The 20,212-nt window shown below is 37.0% G+C and overlaps 1 protein-coding gene across 4 annotated transcripts in view; it reads right to left on the bottom strand.

Annotated features, from left to right (window-relative positions):
• LOC128999918 (heterogeneous nuclear ribonucleoprotein L-like) overlaps positions 1-20,212 on the bottom strand; it is a 207,652-nt gene that overhangs the window by 41,600 nt on the left and 145,840 nt on the right. For all 4 annotated transcript variants that reach the window (XM_054426700.1, XM_054426701.1, XM_054426703.1 and 1 more), the window contains exon 5: positions 3,076-3,172. In XM_054426700.1, the coding sequence (XP_054282675.1) occupies positions 3,076-3,172 (97 nt within the window). The remainder of the gene's footprint in view (positions 1-3,075; positions 3,173-20,212) is intronic.

The raw sequence follows: 20,212 nt of genomic DNA, 5'->3' as shown, positions 1-20,212 counted from the left end.
TAAGCCACCAAGTCAAAAGTAATCAAGTATTACCGGATTTCCAAGGAGACATATGAGGATTTGAAACATTTGTCTCGTCATCAGCCCAATTCATCTTCAGCGACCACGTTAAAAGTTATCAACTGTAGAAGGACCTGATTTACAAATCAACATATTTCCCAAGTATTTCAAACCTTTGTCCCAATTCTCACCAGCCACCAAGTCGCACGTATTAGTCTGTAGACGGACCAGAACGAGCGGCTCGTGTCATTACTCTACGACGTCTTATGACAACAAATCCGTCGACCGCCGTTAAACAAATTAGCGTGAACGTCTAAACGTCGCCGAGCCGTCTGGCGTGCTCGTTTGTTTACCACTTTACTGTTCCCGGTGCGGTTTTCAATTAGCAGTGACAACTACATGTGCTGACGAGGAGAAGGGGAAGTGATAAAAGTGCGGTACAAGGGTGGACTGCGGTTCATAAGGTAGTTTTTTTAGGGCTGTATAGTGAAGGGGTAAATGTTTGGTACTTTGGCACCTCCTTGTATTTACGTTTCGTTTTAGAGGACATGACTCAATTCCAATAATGTCTCTAGTCACTTCCACACTTCCCCATACGCGACATTCGGTAGAGCATGGATTTATAAGCATTCATACGTTTTACCCAAGAGTAATACTCCTCCATCTTTGACACTCAGTTATGAATCGTAAAAAAAAAAAAAAACGATTGTTGACAATGCCTCGTTATAACGTTTAGTGAAGGCTAAAATTTAGTTTAACAGAAAGCGTTGACGTTAAACAATCGACTTTAAATATCCCACAAAACATGACATATATTGTAAATATCGACCGGCAGTCTTTCTATATACAAAGCGGGAAAAATATTTGGAATATTGTTCTACCGATAATTGTTTTAAAAGAAAACGATTTAACAAAACTTTAAAACACATAAGTGGCATTAAAGATATTAACCACAACCGACAATGTAGCAATACGCTGCTTTAACAAGCTAACAATTAAAACCGTTGTAATATTCGACCGGCAAAATTCGCCCACTCTCATGCGGCCGTTGCAGTATGGGGCACAGAACGTTGCCGCTATCTGGTCGTTATGTCGCCGATTGTCAGATGGACGAGCCACATGTGCAATATCAAACGGTTATTGTTCTGACCGGGATTTATCACTTGTTTACGATCGCGAGTGTCGTGTTTCGAAATTAACACGGTTAACATTAAGCCGGGGTGCATTAGTTGATTAACACATACGTTACAGCTAACGGGGTAAACGAGATAACGAATAGTTTCAAAACAGAGTATTTTTTCCAAAACGAGATTACACTACCGAGATATGAATGTATTTCCCAGTTTATTGGTTATAATTAAACCATAAAAATTCAACAAGACTCTGCGGAGCTTACCACACAAACTATAGTGCAATCAACTGATGATGTTGTCTAGTGTTACTTTGCGAAAAATGCTTAGACAGAGCTACCTCCCTCTGGTAAATACATTCGGCCATGGTCCGTAGGGAATTAAAATAACTCAGTTCAACACAAAACATTCAACTCACTTAGCGCGTCAATACTGCAAGACCGGCACGGCGCCAAACCAAGTAACGGTTGATTATTAAAACTAATCACCTCCCGAGATTAACCACTGGTGTACCAATAAATTTAGCAAGAATGCGACAGACGAAGATATACAGCATGGTCACGCTCGGGGATTACATACAATGCTATGTGACGGCCAGGAGTGGCGTCAAGCTGGCACGCAGCGCACACCGCTGTCAACACCGATGTACCTGTAATGACGCGACAACCTTGATACAGCGGGTGTAAAGGTTGTAATATACTGCTTGCGAAGGTATGGCGGCCAGTGGCGTCAAGCTGGCACGCAGCACACACCGCTGTACCTGTAATGACGCGACAACCTTGATACAGCGGATACAGCGGGTGTAAAGGTTGTAATATACTGCTCGCGAAGGAATCTAGATGCCGACCAGTGGCGTCAAGCTGGCACGCAGCACACGCCGCTGTCAACACCGCTGTACAATACCTGTAATGACGCGACACCCTTGATACAGCGGGTGTTAAGGTTGTAATATACTGCTTGCGAAGGAATCTAGATGCCGACCAGTGGCGTCAAGCTGGCACGCAGCACACGCCGCTGTCAACACCGCTGTACAATACCTGTAATGACGCGACAACCTTGATACAGCGGGTGTAATATACTGCTTGCGAAGGAATCTAGATGACGGCCAGTGGCGTCAAGCTAGCACGCAGCACACGCCGCTGTAAACACCGCTGTACAGTACCTGTAATGACGCGACAACCTTGATACAGCGGGTGTTAAGGTTGTAATATATTGCTTGCGAAGGAATCTAGATGACGGCCAGTGGCGTCAAGCTGGCACGCAGCACACGCCGCTGTCAACACCGCTGTACCTGTAATGACGCGACAGCCTTGATACAGCGGACACAGGTAATTTAACCTTTTATTGGGTGTAATATACTGCTTGCGAAGGAATCTAGATGACGGCCAGTGGCGTCAAGCTAGCACGCAGGACACGCCGCTGTCAACACCGCTGTACCTGTAATGACGCGACAGCCTTGATACAGCGGGTGTAATATACTGCTTGCGAAGGAATCTAGATGACGGCCAGTGGAGTTAGCTGGCTCGCAACACGTCACTGCTTTTGTGGGCAGGCGGTAATTGCACCCACTGCTCCAGGGATCTTTGACTGCATAATTGAGGAGGTTAGGTTTGGTTAGGTTAAATTTGGTTAAGATTGGTTAGGATGGAACCTAAACAAGGACATTCCTTCTGCCGTCAAGTCACCCCTACCTGGCTTGGGCTTGGCGCAACTCAGGAACATTTTGGGACCCTTTGAGGGCTTGGCGCAATTAAGAAACTCTTTGGCGCAGTTAATGCACGACAGTTTTTGTAAAGGAAACACTTGATTGTGGAGTAAATGTAAATCGCAATATACACATGGTTAAGAATAGATAATGATTGCAGAAAGCAACAAGAACAGAGCAATGGTGTTGTATTGTTCCTGTAATTAAATCTACACAGATATAGCTAATCGAAGTTCTTACCTTAGCGAACTCAATCTTGATTGTGCAGCAGCCCGAGTAGATGTCAGCCCCGTTCAGTTCTTCCTTGACACGCTTTGCTGTATCTACACTGTCGAACGTGAGGTAGGGGTTAAGGAAATTATGAGAAACATCTGTGAGACTAGTACAACTAGAAATAACAGATCAGTAATACAAATGACAATAAACCTTAATTTGATCAATATTGTTATCTTCTCTTAAGTTAAAGTAAATTAAGAGTGTTCGCTTGCACTATGTCTCTGGTTCGATCCCAAGGAAAGGTCATCGTATTTTTTTTTATTATTTCGAAAATCAAACAATAATCTTTGAAGGAACATGATGAACAAGAACACTTCGTCTTGCTAAACACAACTAACAGTTTTTACACTTGAGAAAATACGTATGCATGATAAAATTTCTCTGCCTTTGCCTTTGTGATCAAGTATTTGTAACGTTATTTAATATAAATAAAACCATATATAGATAGATTATTTTTTAAACAAAATAAAGCCATCAAGAACCTCGTATATAATACGTAAGATTGCAATAAAAACGAATAAATGGAGTATGGTAAACCAGGACGTTAAGTAAACCCAAAGAAAAAAACCCTCAAGAGACTAAATCAATTTTGACTCCTCTTCGTACCCTATTTGTGACAGTGAACGATCACACAACATTCCAAACACTAAACATTAAAGGGGAATCCAAAACATCTAATGGGCAAACCTAGTTTTGCCATTAAAGCATAAACCAACTCATAACTGATCGCAACGCCGAGATGAAAGGAAGTAAACGCGTGGTTCACAACACGTGACGATTCGCAGACAAAAATAACACTAATGAAGCCGCACAGCACAAGAGCGATTTCGCTTATTTATGGGCAACAGCTGACAAAGATAAAACAGGTTATACATAGCGAGTCAATTAATTGATGAATTGGTTTGTTAATTCTCTGCGTGTAACATCTGTAGGAGGTTGCCACTGAAGAAATAGGCGTTTTGATTGGCATTAGTTCAGAAATTAATTTAACTGTGTAGACGTGATGTAACGAACTGCAATAACTGTGTAGGAAACTGTTTGATTCAAGAATGCTCAATTCGGTTTCTCGTGCTTTTTTACATGAGAAACTGTTTTACATGGAGTTTTTAAGAATTTAATGGTATAACGCACAGTTTATAATGAAAAAGTTAGAAATAAGGACATGAAAAATAATCAGCAATTTGTTTTTTGGTGTTAAAAACCGTTGTTCTTGATGAAAAAGTGCCAGTTATCTGTATGACGACACAAAATGAGTGACCATGTCACGAACGGGGCAAGAAGGCTAGTTATTTCTTACATTTCAGAATACCTGTACTTAACTTCAGATTCGATTATATTATAAAAGTATGTTACAAAGAAAAACATGAGATGTTTAATCCAACGGCGGCGCTACAAATCTTACATCACGTTATAACAATTTGATAGAAATAATGGGAAAACAAAATACAAACAACAAATCGTGAATCGAACTCGCAAGAATTGTGTAAACCGTGGGAGGCTGTCAAACGCAGGGCTTAGAGCCAATGAATTGATAAAATCAGAATAATCTGTCTGTTACAGAAGCTGTTGCGCGCCATCTGCTTCAGACATTAAAACATTCCGCATTCACTCGTGATATTCTTCTGCCACGTACTACGATAACCAACTGAAATAAAAAAATCGTAGAGAGATATGCACTCTATAAACAAAGGTTGTTCAAAACGTTGAAACGCTCCGAAAGAGATATGAGAACTTCGTTGTAAAACAATATGGTGAATCTATTTGAGAAATAAAACACACCAGATCACAATGCGAGCCGGACGCCGTTTCGCAACCCCGTAAATGAAAGACACGGTTTGTTGCTTCGGTACAAAAATAAAAACATCTGGTCTAGAAGTGGCTGATAGGAATTTGGGCAATGGCCAGCCCAGCATACTGCCCACTCTCAGCGTCGTATAAGGCAGGGGTTTTACATGTAAAACACACGACGCACGGGTATCAATACATTATGGTACAATATTTTGACATTTCTTAAAAGTTAAGAGTGTTAACCTAAGTTGACAACAAAGTTAACATTTTATTTCAGGACGGAATCGTCTGGAAACTTGTCTATGCAGTGTATGGCCACCCATTGTATTTTATCAAATTTTTCCTACGTCAGTGACATTTTTTACTAGAAGTCTACGTGAGTACAAACACTTTTAAGGGAAAGCGGTACAAACCCATATTAAAGACTTATGGATGTGCCATGAACTGAACCCGTCCCTCCCGCACCGATGTCCGAGAAGCTAGACTAGCAACACACCAAATTCTAGCCCAATACTACATTCCAAGTTTAATGAATTATTTTTTATACCATGCACTATATCGTAGGTTAACCACAATGCAATCACACTATTGTAAGAAAAGTATTACACTATTGCAGTAAATAGGTCTACGATCTAATTAACAGAAAGAGACTACAAAGCTTAATTAGGATAACATTCTTGAACATGTCACGACCAAAATACATTATTTACGCAATCTAATACACTACATAATAATTTAACACCAACGACTACGTTTAAAAATGTTTTCCAATTACAGCCCAAGATTAATAATTCAAGTTAAAATCATCGATCAGAAGTTTTTGTGGCTAAATTTAATTTAGAGAAGAAATGGGGAATGAAATCTACACAGGTTGTAGTTATCTCTCAAAATGAAAAGTAGGTTTACACATCTCAATTGAGATCCAATAAACAATCACACAACTTTAGCCGAAATTTGAATGAACATATCATAAAGATTTACAAGTGACAAAGGGGTTGGTAAAACATGGATAAAACTGATTCACCATTTGTACATTACTGGGGTAGAAACGTGTTCTTGTATGAATCCGTGAACATACAAAGAACATGATGGAAGGATACAACGCTAATCCGAATCTGCCAAATGTTTGGATATGAGATAATCTGAAATCAAACCCTTCCCATTGTATACTTACAATAACATTGCAAATGGAAGTGATAAAATGTGCTTACATTAAACTCTTATTCAATTTATATTTAAATTTCCAAATTTGGTTGACGTTTCTTGTCTAATCAAATGTTTAACTGAAATAAAAACCTGTCAAAGTTATTGAGTCAGAGAAGTATTGGACAATCGGTTTGTTTTCCCTCTTTTTCCGACTATTTATTTTGTAAACTGTTTAGCAAACCGAATGAAAACAAGTTTAAGTTTTTTTATCACACAACGAACAACTTGCTAAAATGATTTCTTCGATTAACTTTAAGCCTTCTAAGTGTTACAATCGAAGGAAGAAAATATTTGTCACATAAACAAAAAGGTAGGCTATCACTACAAAAGATGCAGTAAATTAAATATTAAACTTTTAACTTAAATATTTAAAGTTAGGTGTTATTCACCTATTGGGTCTTATAATGATTGGAGTGTCCATTTGAAATCGATCACCACTTACCGTGTCTGTTTTGTATATTTACCGTCTTGTGAGTGACAGTTTAAGCGTAAATATATGTTTTAAGTTTTATAAGACGTATATCTTTCATTTACTTTCCTTATATATTTCAAAATCAAAATATATCTCACTTAGTACTAAGAGGGCGTTTTCCTGTACAATAGAACCGTAATTGATTGACAGAAAGAAAAGTACTGTAGAAGATAACTAAGAACAGCGACAACCAACGCTTAGACCGAGGTTTAAATGCAATTTCGCAATCAGCAAACAGCAATTTAACAAATGACCGAGCCACAGTTAATTGTTTTAGCCACACAATCTTGAATGTGGCCAGTGTCACAGTCGCAGACCATCCCCGACTATCAATACACTAGTGGCATTTAAATAGGTATTTCACTATCGATCTAACTCAAATCATAGGCAAAAAGAATTACATTTATTTCTTTACCTAACCCGCCATGTTAAACTTCCCTATCCCAAGCGTGATGTATACAACTTCTTTACTTCTCGAGTGATGTAAAGTATCAAAAACTCACTCGGTGATGTAATGAAACCCATTTAAATAACATTGAGTGATTAACTTAAAAAATATACCTCTATGGAGCCAACGACGTTCAACGCTAGAGATCAGCTGTGCTCTTGAATTTTATTGTTAATGTTCCTAACCTAGCTTTTGTTTGTAAATGAACGTTACTGTTAAGAGAGTGAAATGGACAATGATTAATATTGTTCGTAACCTCCTGTATATTGTCGGGTCAGGTAAAATCTTGTACGTTACACGTTACGCAAGAGCGTGTTTACATCACTTAGGTAAATTATGCAACTCGCTTCCGCTCGTTGCACAACCTTCCCCTGCGTGATGTAAAAACGCTCTTACTACACTTGTAAGGTAAATAGCTATTACGTCTATGCTCAAATGTAGACTGAATTTTAACCAATGGTGATATGGTACAAATCCGTAAGTTGACTAATTAATTTGTTTTAATTAATCTGTTTCTTTAGGTATTTTGTATTATCGTACCCAAATACGATTATTTTTTCATTGATCTTGATAAAAAATTAGATTTTACCCTTTTGGTTTTGATATGGTGTACCCCAATGCACGTACTGGGTATCAATATTTTAATCAAGATACCATATTTTACAAAGTTACAAACTTGGCAAATTCATTTATTTTATACTAAGCTATTAATATTTTACTAAAACAAAAACACACTGTATTAGTTTCCTTGTAGCAGCAAACCTAGGTACTCGTTAAACCTAATGTTATTTAAATAGATTTAATTGAAAATAACTTAATTCAGACAAATATAAATTCGCTTAGTCGGCAGGTTTGCTGCGGCGGGGGTATTGAAGTTTCAAACACAACTTGTAACAGAAACTTAAATGTAAGTCCCGGGAAGATATTAAACAAGAATCTATTAAACTGGAGCCCAGCGTGGCGGATCACAATCCAATTTACTTAGGTTTATATTTTAGACCCTCGTGATTGACTTTAACCCGGGCGTATTGGTCAACGATTACTGAATAGAGAGCCAGTTAACCTGTTAGCTTTGTTTACAACTAAACGTTCGCATAGGCAAATGTATAGTTTGGACGTGATCAATATAACGCTACTTGGTCACGTATTTTGTACCCGTGCGAAGATTCGGCTAATCAAAATTGACCTACAGTGGTTCACGTAACACCTACAATAAATAAAAACAATAAAAACACAGATTTACATGATTAACTGGACTCTGAAGTTTGAACAATGTGTCCCAGGTTATTCAAGAAGTTCTCAGCAAAATATTTGCGGGCGTCCGAGGATAGATCGCAATGGAAGGACACGAGACAGGTCCTTATTCAACGTCACCGTCCCCGGGGGAAACTGCCCCAATTCCCTTCTTTATCTGGAAACGTCTTCAACGGATTATTTATTTAACAAAAAATCGCTTTGGAGGTAATCATGTACAGTGAGGTCCTTAAGTGGTGATTTATTGTTGCATGCCAATATTCGTGCAAACTATTATGTTAGTAATTGTCGCGTAGTGTCAATGCATGAATTTAATTTTCATTAGTTTTAGCTTGATAGTAAAAAAAAGGTTTTAAAAATGCACTGTAACTATATTGTGAAGGCGCCCCATTGAATTCCTCGCGATAAGAAACAATTCAAATCCAGTTTAAACCCCCACTTGTTTAAATAATTACTATATTTGGCAATGTAATTCATTTTTACTTAATCTTGAGACGGATTACAAAAGTACATTTTACTGAGTTTGGAAAATTGGACTACGGTTCCTCTCATGGCTGGATCAAGAAGAAATTCTATACTACTGATCATCATTAACACTGTACATGATTTATACAGAGGTACCGTAGAACAAACTTGATTAAATCATTTTAAGCAACACTGTTTGACAAGATAAAGACTGTAGCATAATCGCAGTCTAGAAATAAATAAGTAAATAAATAATTTGCGCGTACAAAATACACAATTTATAACTTTTACAACACGACTTCAGTTCATGTTCAGCCAATGTAATCGTCCCTATTAAACAATGCGGGGAGGGGACAGGGTACAATTCCAATGATACACTCCATTTCTAAAGCTCTACTTAGGTAATCCTTCGTTATTGGTTTGTCTTGGAACATTTAACTTTCAACTTCGAAGCTTAACACACATTACGCTTTAAACAACTATTTAGTTTCGAACACGGGTTTTGTTAGTTTTCTATTTGACTTTACTAGATCGGAAAGACGTTTTAAAGTGACGTGTATAGTAACGTGTTGTGTAAATAAAATCCATGCCTATTCCGAGTTAAATTATAACTTGTTGCACAAACCTATTAATAAAATACAAGTTTCCTCTTACTTTCATGCATTAATATGATGAAACTGACTACTAGAGATTTCAAAATAAACTTTTTAGGTACTTAAAATTTAGACACTCACAAATGCTATAATTGAATTTGTCATATGAATAAATGAATACATAAGGATAAAATGGAAGACATCGTACTTCATTTAGAACATCCCACATAAGCGAATAATATATTGAATTCCTATTCTAAACACAACTTTAAGAGTGAACATACAGTATATATTTTTAAGTCTCTTAAGCAACAAAAAAGAGAATATTTTACCGTGCACACATTAGCCTATTAGTTCAGTATAACGAGTACAGGTCGTTTACACAAATATTAGGCATAAATATTGAAAAATCCAAATACTCAAGTTAGAACCCACAGTTACAGAAGAGCACAAGGTGGAGAGAAATTAAGGCCACACTAATGAATTTTAAAACAAAATCATTTCTACCTCATAAAATATCATAAATTAAATGTATCAACTTTAAAGGAGCGTTGTATAAACAAATTAACTCCTTTACATCGACAATTCGTGACTGGCCGACAACGTTGCATGTAATTTCATAACCCGAGTAAACTTTTCGTGCAGCCATTCCGACTGTGGCCCTTAAACGTAATAACACACAGTAAACACCGGGTTATACTACGGTTTACAACTCAATAATGAAATTAAACTACGTGCAAAAGTCGCGTACAAAAGTATAAACTGTGAATTATGAAGATGTGTGTCGAGTTAAGTTTATGTAGTGCCGCATTGCTGGCAAGAGAAATAATGTGCTGGAATCGCTGCTTCATAAATTGTTTTAGTTTTATGGTATGGGTGATTATAGTATAAGTCTGGATAGTAAAATGTACTATAACTCAGACAAATGAAACACTAAGGCATTGTACTTAAAAATAAAAAAAATTGGAACATAAATTTCGTCTTCTAGTAAGTACGTTGTTGGCTACTATTACAAACATTTCACTCTATTTTTCTCTGGTCACAAAATTTAGGGGGTTTGAGGGGAACTTCCCCCACTACTTTTTTCAATATATATGCTGCAGCTGATTGACGTCTTGGCAAACCTCAGCTGTATAGCTATTATTTTAAAGTAGAATCAAGTGGAGGTAATTAATTTCTTCCCCTATAACTGCTTAAATTTTGTGAACGGAGTGTAGACATTTGTTTTATTCGCCTTAGTCGATAGTTTCATTTTTAATACAAGGGTTCACATCAAGAACTACTTTTCTATTAGTATAACTTACCACTACAATTTAAGGCTTATGAGAAATAGTAAAACCGGAAAAGAACATGAAAGTATACACACAATTTCAAAGTAATCTCTAAACCACAACGTCGGACTGTAATTTATAACGCAAACAAAAACATTGAAAAATGTGATAAAACCAAAACTGCGAATATTTTCATCGCGCGCCTGCCGCTTGACAGGGCCCCATATTGATGAAGTTTCTCGCAGGGCGCCATGGAAATGGAAATATGAGTAATGATCTCGGTCAACGTAATGTCGGAGACAAGGTCGGATAAAACTGCGACCAATCGAAGCGGAACAACATCTGCTCAGTCGACAACTCACAAATGTTCCGATAATGTTACAGTACAATCAGTTAGTTTTGTTATCAGCTGACAAATATATCGTTTAAGGTTGGTAGAATTTTTTTATGTGCATTTGCCCGTTCGCGTACGCCAGAGGTCTGTGCGTTGTTTAAACGTATCCAACAAAGCAAGGGGAGACCCGGTACAGTACAAGAGTGGTAAGTACATAGGATTAGGATATTGATAATTATTGAAGCTTCCTAAGAAGGACCAATTCTGGGCCTAATTGATGCTTCTGAACAAGTAAATGTCAGACGTTTGGACCGTTCCGTTCACTTTATAGCCTTCAATATTAAAAAAATGGATCCCCGCTTAACGCCAGGAAAAAGTATGCCACTACAAAAATGCACGTCCGAAACCGTTTACCTAACGCCCCTTTAACGATTGTTATTCGAACCATCGACTTGAGATTTTAACGGCTTCACGGACAATTACCTCATAACACGAGGGGCTGCACCAAACAGGATCTGGGGCTTAGGTGATTACCTAACAGGCTTCCACTGACTTAGCATACTCTTATAAACACTACACTCTACAGTGGAATTGTCATTAGTGTGGGTCAACAGTGTTTAATTGATTCGACTTGTTGATACAGTATCAAAGCATAGATAAAAATAATTAAATATAGACTCACAGCCATGCTGCGGTAATCATAGGTTCTGGCGCACACCGCTGGGAGCGCAATGTAATTACGGCGTATGCGCGCAACTATACGGCGCTCCCAGCGGTGTGCGTCAGGCCCTATGGTAACCGCAGCACGGCGGACAGTGTATTTAATTCTTATAGTCTATGATCATAGCAAATCAGATAAACGATCTGTAATGGAATTAGTTATTGGTTTGTGTCAATCACGCCGAGATATATGGTTGACAAGCCGTTATAGTACAATATAAACACTTAAAAGTAAAATTGTCCTTAAACTGTGTAAAAGGTTGACGCGACGAAGCGATATAATGAATCGTCGTACATGCAAAGTTAGTATTTAAATTGTCTTCGGATTGTCCTTAACGTTGGTTCACTATCGCAGCGTATTTGATAACTCATTAAAGTGAAATAGTATTTCCTTGATTTGTGTCTACCACACTAAGGGAAATTTAACTCACATACATAATCATTCGGCAATAAAATACACTCTGGTACTAATAACTAATGGCAACTAATGGTACGAATAACTATTGAATATTGTGTTAGTCGGAGAAACAATGACGGGGACACTTTGGATCTTGAACTGATAGGGAGAAGATTAGAGTATTTTTTTAAAATTCCGTTAGCCTATCCAAAATTGAATTTTTGACCATGCCTGGATTTTTACATATATCATAGAATCTCCCTCGGCATCATGTATTATTTATTTTAGTTACTAACCAAGTTTTTAAGGTTAATAAATTATAACGTTCATAAGCATAATATGTGCAAATGAATATAAAAAATGAGAGCTCAATGTTCATAGAACTACGAACTCAGGTATTCATATGTAAATCACAAACGAGCACGAGGCATTGAATATGTTGATCGTGTTGCTTTGCGATTTTCACTGTTTACATCGAATAGGCACACATAAATGTGAAAATATCTAAAATATAATTTCGATCATAACCATTTCATTGAAAACAAATTAACCAAAATAAACAACAGAAAAATTAAAAAAAAATCGTCCCGTAAATTCTCCTTCCAACGGAGAACGGCTTAAAATGATGGTAAGCGAATTAGAAAATAATCAAAACTCTCTCAAATTTTACAGCGGCTTAGAAAAACAGGATTTGCACGACGTGACCGACTGAAAATAATAGGATTAATTGTCGGCCAAGTGCTAGGTAATTACTTTTGCAAGGAGGTGTGTTGGGCAGGGGGCTCTTTCCGCCCCCCTCACCCCCCGACTGATATCAGCTGATCAATATAGCCTACATCCACCTGTTCCTCGTTCGCGGGACTGGCCCGGCCGCCTCCCGGTTACTGCTCTCGTGTAGCTCGAAATCGAGCGTTATGTTGGTGGTTTTGAACAAAATGTTTCATATTGTAGGTATACAAGTTTTAAAATGTAAAAACACAATTTTAATGGTTGAAATAGCGACTTAATTATCAAAGCTGATTAGGAGCGAGTAAATCTGTGGCATGAAATCAAGCATACCACTTCATGAATTGACGTTATCGTTGACTACTTCTTTGAATAATTTAGAAGACAGATTTATAAACTTGCTATTGACGATCTAAAGTGTAATAGTGAGCTACTAAATAAAATCAATTGTAAAAGTTAATCAGATAAACCCTAAGGATCAATTTTGTCCTGCACGAATAGAGGTAGATCTTGGTTGCAAGATCCTTAACTTTAAACCAAACCTGTGCATGTAATTTGAATAATAAACTATAATCATTGATTAAAGCCACATATTTTTAAAAAGCATACACGTGAAGTTGATGAATCCATCACACTTTTGAAACACAACACTTCCAGTCCATTAGTAAAACTGTGTACTGTATATATTCAATAATCGCCATCTTTAAACTTGGTTATAATATTAGTGATCAGTAGCAAAATCACTTGTTTATTAATATTGTTTTGTATTGAAGTTGTTCGTGTTAATAAATAGAAAACTAAACTGAGATCTTTCCCAGACGTTAAATAAAACTTTAAATTAGACTGTTCCAATTACTGTATAAAACTAGACTATACAATTTTCATGCTCGTGTCGTTTTAATAGGTCAATGAGTCAATATCCATTTGCGGCAATTTAGTGATATTAAACTGACCAGTTGTACTGTCATGTACTGAAATGTGAAAATTCCATCGCGGTAATGGACAGCAACAAATTACGACATTGTGATGGCCTGAAGTACTGCAGGCACTTTTATACATATTGCAACAATGGCGTATGCATTTTCAGCAAATTGCAAGTTTCCGAACACCAAAACTCGCAATGACAAATTTCATTACTTATCAACTAGAGGCTGGCGAATTTTAAAGTATGCAAATGTACAAACACCAACAAAGAAATCGCAACTTTGTTTTGTTTACGTACAGATACTTATTGGCTGTAATTTGCAATATTAAATAATCACAACACGAATACGTGTATTCAGGCTTTTAAGAATTACAAATCACGAGATTCAGAGTTCATCCACCACAAACATTCTTTACCAGCACAATATAACCCATACATACAATTAATTACTGATCACCATGACATCAAAATATCAGCAGGTTTTTCAGGGTAACTTATTATTTATTCCATCTTTTCATATTTAGCAACCTCGTTGGATCAATACTGAGAACAGTCTGTATTATTTTTCATGGTTGAAGCAACGCATATGCCTATCACCCTGGCTAAAATAGTCTTATTAACTCACCACACATAAGCCTAACGTTTGCATCTTTGCGTCAAATATTAGTCGGCTGATTAAAATTCCAAGACTAGACACGAGATCCAACACACAAACACGTGTTGCGGACCTACACACAACTGTTGTATATTTGGCCATCCTAAACAACAACACAGCGCCTCCCACGTGGTCTAACTTTCATCTCTATCTTCCCCAGCTAATCCAAGGTGTTCACCTCATTCCTCGCAATTCCACGCGGCAACATTGTTTATGCATCAATTACCGGGTTGGTCCGGTAAAAGGGTGCGTTCACAAAGAAAGCTGGTTACAAGCGCTTGTTGGCAAGCGCTTGCATTCTCGAACCGGCGTGAGAAAAGTTAACATAGTATCAAGCGTGTGTGTTCACAGACAACGCTTGTGCCGGCTAGCAAGCGCTTGTTACAAGCTCTGACAAAAACGCAAGAACGTTTCGTACTTGTTTTCCGGCGCTTGTTGGCCGAACCAGTCAGTTACAAACTACTCCACAGTGCACTAGTGCAGTATGGATGTCGATGAGTTGATAGCTCTAGTATTTAGAGCTTCCAATTTCCAAACAAATATATTAGGCTACCCACGTATTGTGGTTTTCCCTAGGAGGTTCAATAACGTAACCAATAGGACAAATATAACATGTATTAAGATGACAGACAAACACGTTTAATTCAATATTAATTAAGTGTTGGGTGATATGTTTTTGATGAAACTTGTATACTTTTACTTTATTTACCTAGAAAATTAAAACATTTTAATCATCTCACAATATTATTTGGATCATAATTAATCAGCTACATAGGGTGTTTAAAACTCCCTTCGAGTATTTTTTAGATTTTATTATTGGTCCAAAATTCTTTTTGGTGCATCGCCGGATAGGTTGCTTATGCCAATTCCCCCAAAACTTCACTAAAACACTTTCAATTTTCTTGAGGATGTAATGTATTAAACGTGGTTAACTCCATTCTCATATTAGAAAAAAAACCTCACTTTGTCCAATTTAAATTGAGGAAATAGATGGTGATATTCCCCGAACCTACCTCTTCCGCGGTTAATTGCATGAACACCTACAGATTTTTTGGATTTCTTCTCCAAATTTTTTATTCTACATTTTGAATCAAAAATAACTCTTCATCACTTGAGGAAGATATTGTCTCAACCAGAGCTGAGACTACACTCCTGAGCTTGAAATGCAAGCGTTTGTTGTGAACACACAACAGCATTCTCAAGCGCTTGGAACAAGCGCTGAAAGTAAGTTACTTGTAACCAGCTTTCTTTGTGAACGCACCCAAAGAGTAACATGGTGTAATCTGAATAAAAAATGTGGATTTACATTCCTAACGAGTTGTCGTAGATTACATGCAAATTATTTGTACAAAAACAAACGTTATACAATTGTCACAAGTATGAAAAGACCCCGCGATGGTTTAAATATTTCACTATTTTCTTAAATATGCAAACAATAAGATTAACATTTTTGTTGACTCAGATAATTTAGAACTGAGTAGGCTTACTTAGTGAAATTACGGAATGCGGATGAAAATCTACTGTACTATAAAATTATAGACGATATAATTGTACACTAATGGTGTTACATGACAGTTTTATGTCAAAAGAGTTTACAAGTAAACCTTCATTATATGAAAACTTTTTGTTAAGCGAAGCAGACGTGAGAAATTTCTAATTGTTTTCCAACTCCATTTTATGTATCAGTATTAGGCACAACAAGGCCAAAAAGAATATGGATTAAACAGAAAACAAATTAAGTACCAGAAACGGGTGAATCCTTTCTTGTTTGTTTCGCTTATATAGATCAAAACACTGGCGAAGAGATACGACGAGTGCCCCCTTGAGCAGTCTCTTGTCTGGGACTTGATGTGGTCTCGGCCTCAACTGGTAGATAATATCTACACCCCCATCTACCCCTCCCCCCTCCTCGAACTACTCTTAAACTACCCTCTCGAGTCTAAACTGTGGTCTTGTATAGTCTAAGTGTGCTTTTATGATTATGCATAGTTTAAGATATTTTACATTGTGCTCCCCAAACAGTCCCAAAAATGCTAAGGAAAAAATGAAAGGTATTTTTCAACTTTTTGCATGAAAATATAGTTGTTTATAAATAATTTGGTACATATTTGGATTCGAATACGGGAAAGAGTAACTACAATGTATTTTAATTTTTCTGTGAAATAAACCCTACAAATCACGAAAAAATAGTGTTGGGAATTTGAAATTGTTTTTCGGAATTTGAATTTAGGTTTAAATAAATTAATGGTTTACGTTAAGCCAATCGGGGTATTTGAGAATAGTCTAATTGAGATTAGCTGCCCCTAACACAACGTAAAAAAACTCGCAAAAAAATAAGCAAACGTCGTAAAACTCTAAATACAGTATATCCATTTTTTAAGTTTTTTCTAATAACTTCTTAACTACAAATCGTATTAACAAATTTTAAGTCTAAAATGCATAAAGCGAAACATAAAATGAAAAACGTTAAACAAATTACAGGTGATTAACAAAAGTAATGCATCAAAAGATGCGAAATGAAAATACAGGTTTGAAATGACGAATATTAAACGGTACAGGTAAAAGAGGGGCCGTCAACTCTGATGTTAAGCAGAAAAGAAAGTTTAACAAGGGAATCAGTCGGTTAGCGTATCGCTAACGTCACTCAGGCTTTGTTTAATTGTCTACCAGCAACACCAAACAACACGAAACGCCGCGTCATGCTTATCTGCCGGTATTTACATTGCCAGCGTTAGCGTAAATACCGACCGATGTTAACTTTAGTATACGTAGCATGTGTTTGTCGGGTACTGTGTATTGATGAAATAAGCAAATGTTTTTTTTCTATAACACAATTAGGCCACAATTAAAAGTGTCAATAACATCAAAGGTTGTGGAATCTACAATATTAATCTGTGGTAATATATTTACGCATAAAGCATAGGTAATAATAGATAACGTTCCCTTCTTTACTTGCCTTTAGAAGGCTGGAACTCAATACGCCCTCCTGGTTATTCCTTTTCACACCATCATCCATCAAAGGTTAATGTAATGTAACTTTCATATAAGTGTAAAATACTACATTTTTAGACGATTAAGAGGAATATTAATTTCCATTTTTGTATCGTATTTGCACTACAAGTTGGTTTATACTCTCAATAGGAGGTGTAACTCATAAACTCTTTTGACACAAAAGTCTGATATTAGCAATACCATTCAAGAATTTTAAGGCGTAATGATTATTCCATCATAGTCATAGTACAATGGATTTTCATCCGCACTCGGTAATTTCAACGTAAAATTACTACAGTAACCTAAGACCTTATACGGTAGGCCTACTTGTGACAAATAAACTACTTATTTTCACAATTAATTAGGTAAATATTTTAGGTGTATTCATTTTCGGCCACATTATTTATCTAAAAAAAATTAGGCCCTAAACGATCAGTACATATTTTGTGTAATGACGTCATTTTCAGCGAAATATTACACAATTTTGTCACCTTATAACGGTGTTCAAACACAAAAGAACAAGAGATTTCAAAAGTATTATACTTTCATAATTTATTCCCGACAAGGCGTAATAAGCAGCGACTAACAAGGCGTTTCAGCACCTTATTTCTCACAATGTTCATTCTCCGTAACAGAGCTGAGCAACACCTAATCACGTCAAAGTTCATATTTCACTTTGGTAAACGAGAGATTCGTCTCTAAGGCCGCGGCTCCACTTGCCGTAGATTGTCGCGCTGCAAATTGTAGCTTGTCAGTTGAAGAAATGGGAATGCAGCGATCAAACGAAGGTGGCTCCACTAGCGACAGTCTGCAGCGCGCTACATTTTACAGCGCGCCGTAGAATGTAGCGTCGCGCGGGAATGGAACTCGGACCATTTTCGCGCTACATTTTGCAGCCAACAGGTGGCTCCACTAGCTGTAGATTGTAGTGCCGCGCCAAGTCAGTGTGATGGTCAGTGTGGAGTGTACGTACAGCCGACAGGCATACATGGACAAGACACACATGCTACAATCAGTTTCGACTTTTTAGTGTCCTTGGTTTTTTTTATTTTTGTGGATTGATTTGTAATCAATGGAGCCTGAACTGAACTGTGAAATTATTATATTAGAAATTATTAAATTATTACATCGGGAGTGTGGGAATCTTGTTTTATGGAGGTTGTGTAGGGGTTTCCTACTTTATATTATAAAGTAAAACAGTAGTGATTGGAGAAACAAATACGTGAAAACATTCAATTTGTTTTTAAGTGCAGCAGTCGTACAATTGTTATAATTAGCCCTATAATAAAAAGCTCCTAATGGCTGTTTTAGATTATTATTAATATGTACAACGAAAACTCACGAAACTCATATTGATATTCACCTTACATTGGTTACTTAACATAATATCACTACCAAAACCAGAAATATTACTTCTGAGGGTGAATGAGTGTAATAAAATTAAAATAAAATAGAAATAGAGATAAAATGACCAATATAGTAGAGTAATTCGACACACCCAGGATTGTTGAAGCGAGGGTTCACTGTATAAAATTAATTACTTAAAATTCAGTACACTAAAATTAACTTAATGTCACTGAAAGCCTTTCCTATACTCCAATTGCTTCTCTTAGTTTGGTATCCTTCTGAAAACGTGTTGATACTGATTCTATTAAGTAGTCAAACGAGTTTTGGGACATTCGATAATATTCAAAAAACTTGTCTGAATACTTTCAGTACCTATGCAATGTGTGGAACATCCCTTCCCTTTGGACTTTACGTTGCTTAATATTGGATGGGTCGATGGGTCCATCATTTTCCTGCTGTGATCGGCGTCGTCTTGATAAAGTACACTGATAACAACACTACGAATGTTAATTTGCGGCATGATCCAGGGCCACGTCCTCCGCGCTACACTTAACTGCTAGTGGAGCCACGGTGCATCTGAGGACGCTGCAGATTGTAGTTCGTACTCTGCTGCTAGTGGAGCCACCAACTGCAGCGTGTAGCGCGCTACAATTTGCAGCGCGACAATTTACGGCAAGTGGAGCCGCAGCCTAAATGTGCTGAAGGAAATGAGGCGAGAGATAATAAATCGTCGCGCCCTCTAGTTGCGATAGCGGGGATGAACGTATGCCCGGTCTGAAACGATCGTCGTTGAGTAAACAATTTTTTACATGTATAAATTAGTGATTCTATTCTAAAAATGTATCAAATATGTGTCCGATTTAAATTGGGAAGTTTAAAACATCGAACATGTAGGCCTACAATATACTATCTTTGAAATATATATTTTTTTAAATCATGGTTATATGAGAACAAAATATGAGAGAACAGAAGAAAATTCCTTAAGCAGTTTTACTGAAAATCGGCCATTCATTTGTACACTAAAATTGTACGAAAAGTGTTTATGGTGAACACTCAAGCATTCACCACATAACCCCTACAAAATGTACACAATCGTTTACTGCCGCTGTTGTGTTCACAGTATACACGACACAAAACGCACAACACTGATCTTGTGTAGTTGATAGCGATTAATTTATTCGATATTGCCAATCATCCCACGTAAGCCTTCATGGGTGTTTCTAAACATACAACAAGGCTTATCAATTACTTTTTTACACTCTGAGCGCACGATTTTTATTCAAATTCAATATCCTGAATAAAAGAGCATCTCCACACACAACGAGTAAAGAAAGCTAGAGTACCAATGGTACCATTACGTCCAAGGGGGCTTTCCTAATCTATTTACGTTGATTATTTTGTTCACAAATGATAGTGAAGCTCAGACAAAAAGATTAAGTGAAAAATTTGAAGTGGTCGGTGTTTACGGAAAACTAATTTCTACCATGTACAAGAAATCAATATTAACAC

The sequence above is a fragment of the Macrosteles quadrilineatus genome, unplaced genomic scaffold, assembly GCF_028750875.1.
Source record: "Macrosteles quadrilineatus isolate MER2022 unplaced genomic scaffold, UCM_ALF_1.0 Scaffold_8__2_contigs__length_117827958, whole genome shotgun sequence".
In the NCBI taxonomy this organism is placed as follows: Eukaryota; Metazoa; Arthropoda; class Insecta; order Hemiptera; family Cicadellidae; genus Macrosteles; species Macrosteles quadrilineatus.
Note: the sequence above shows the minus strand (reverse complement) of the source record. Positions and strands in the feature narration are given on the sequence as shown.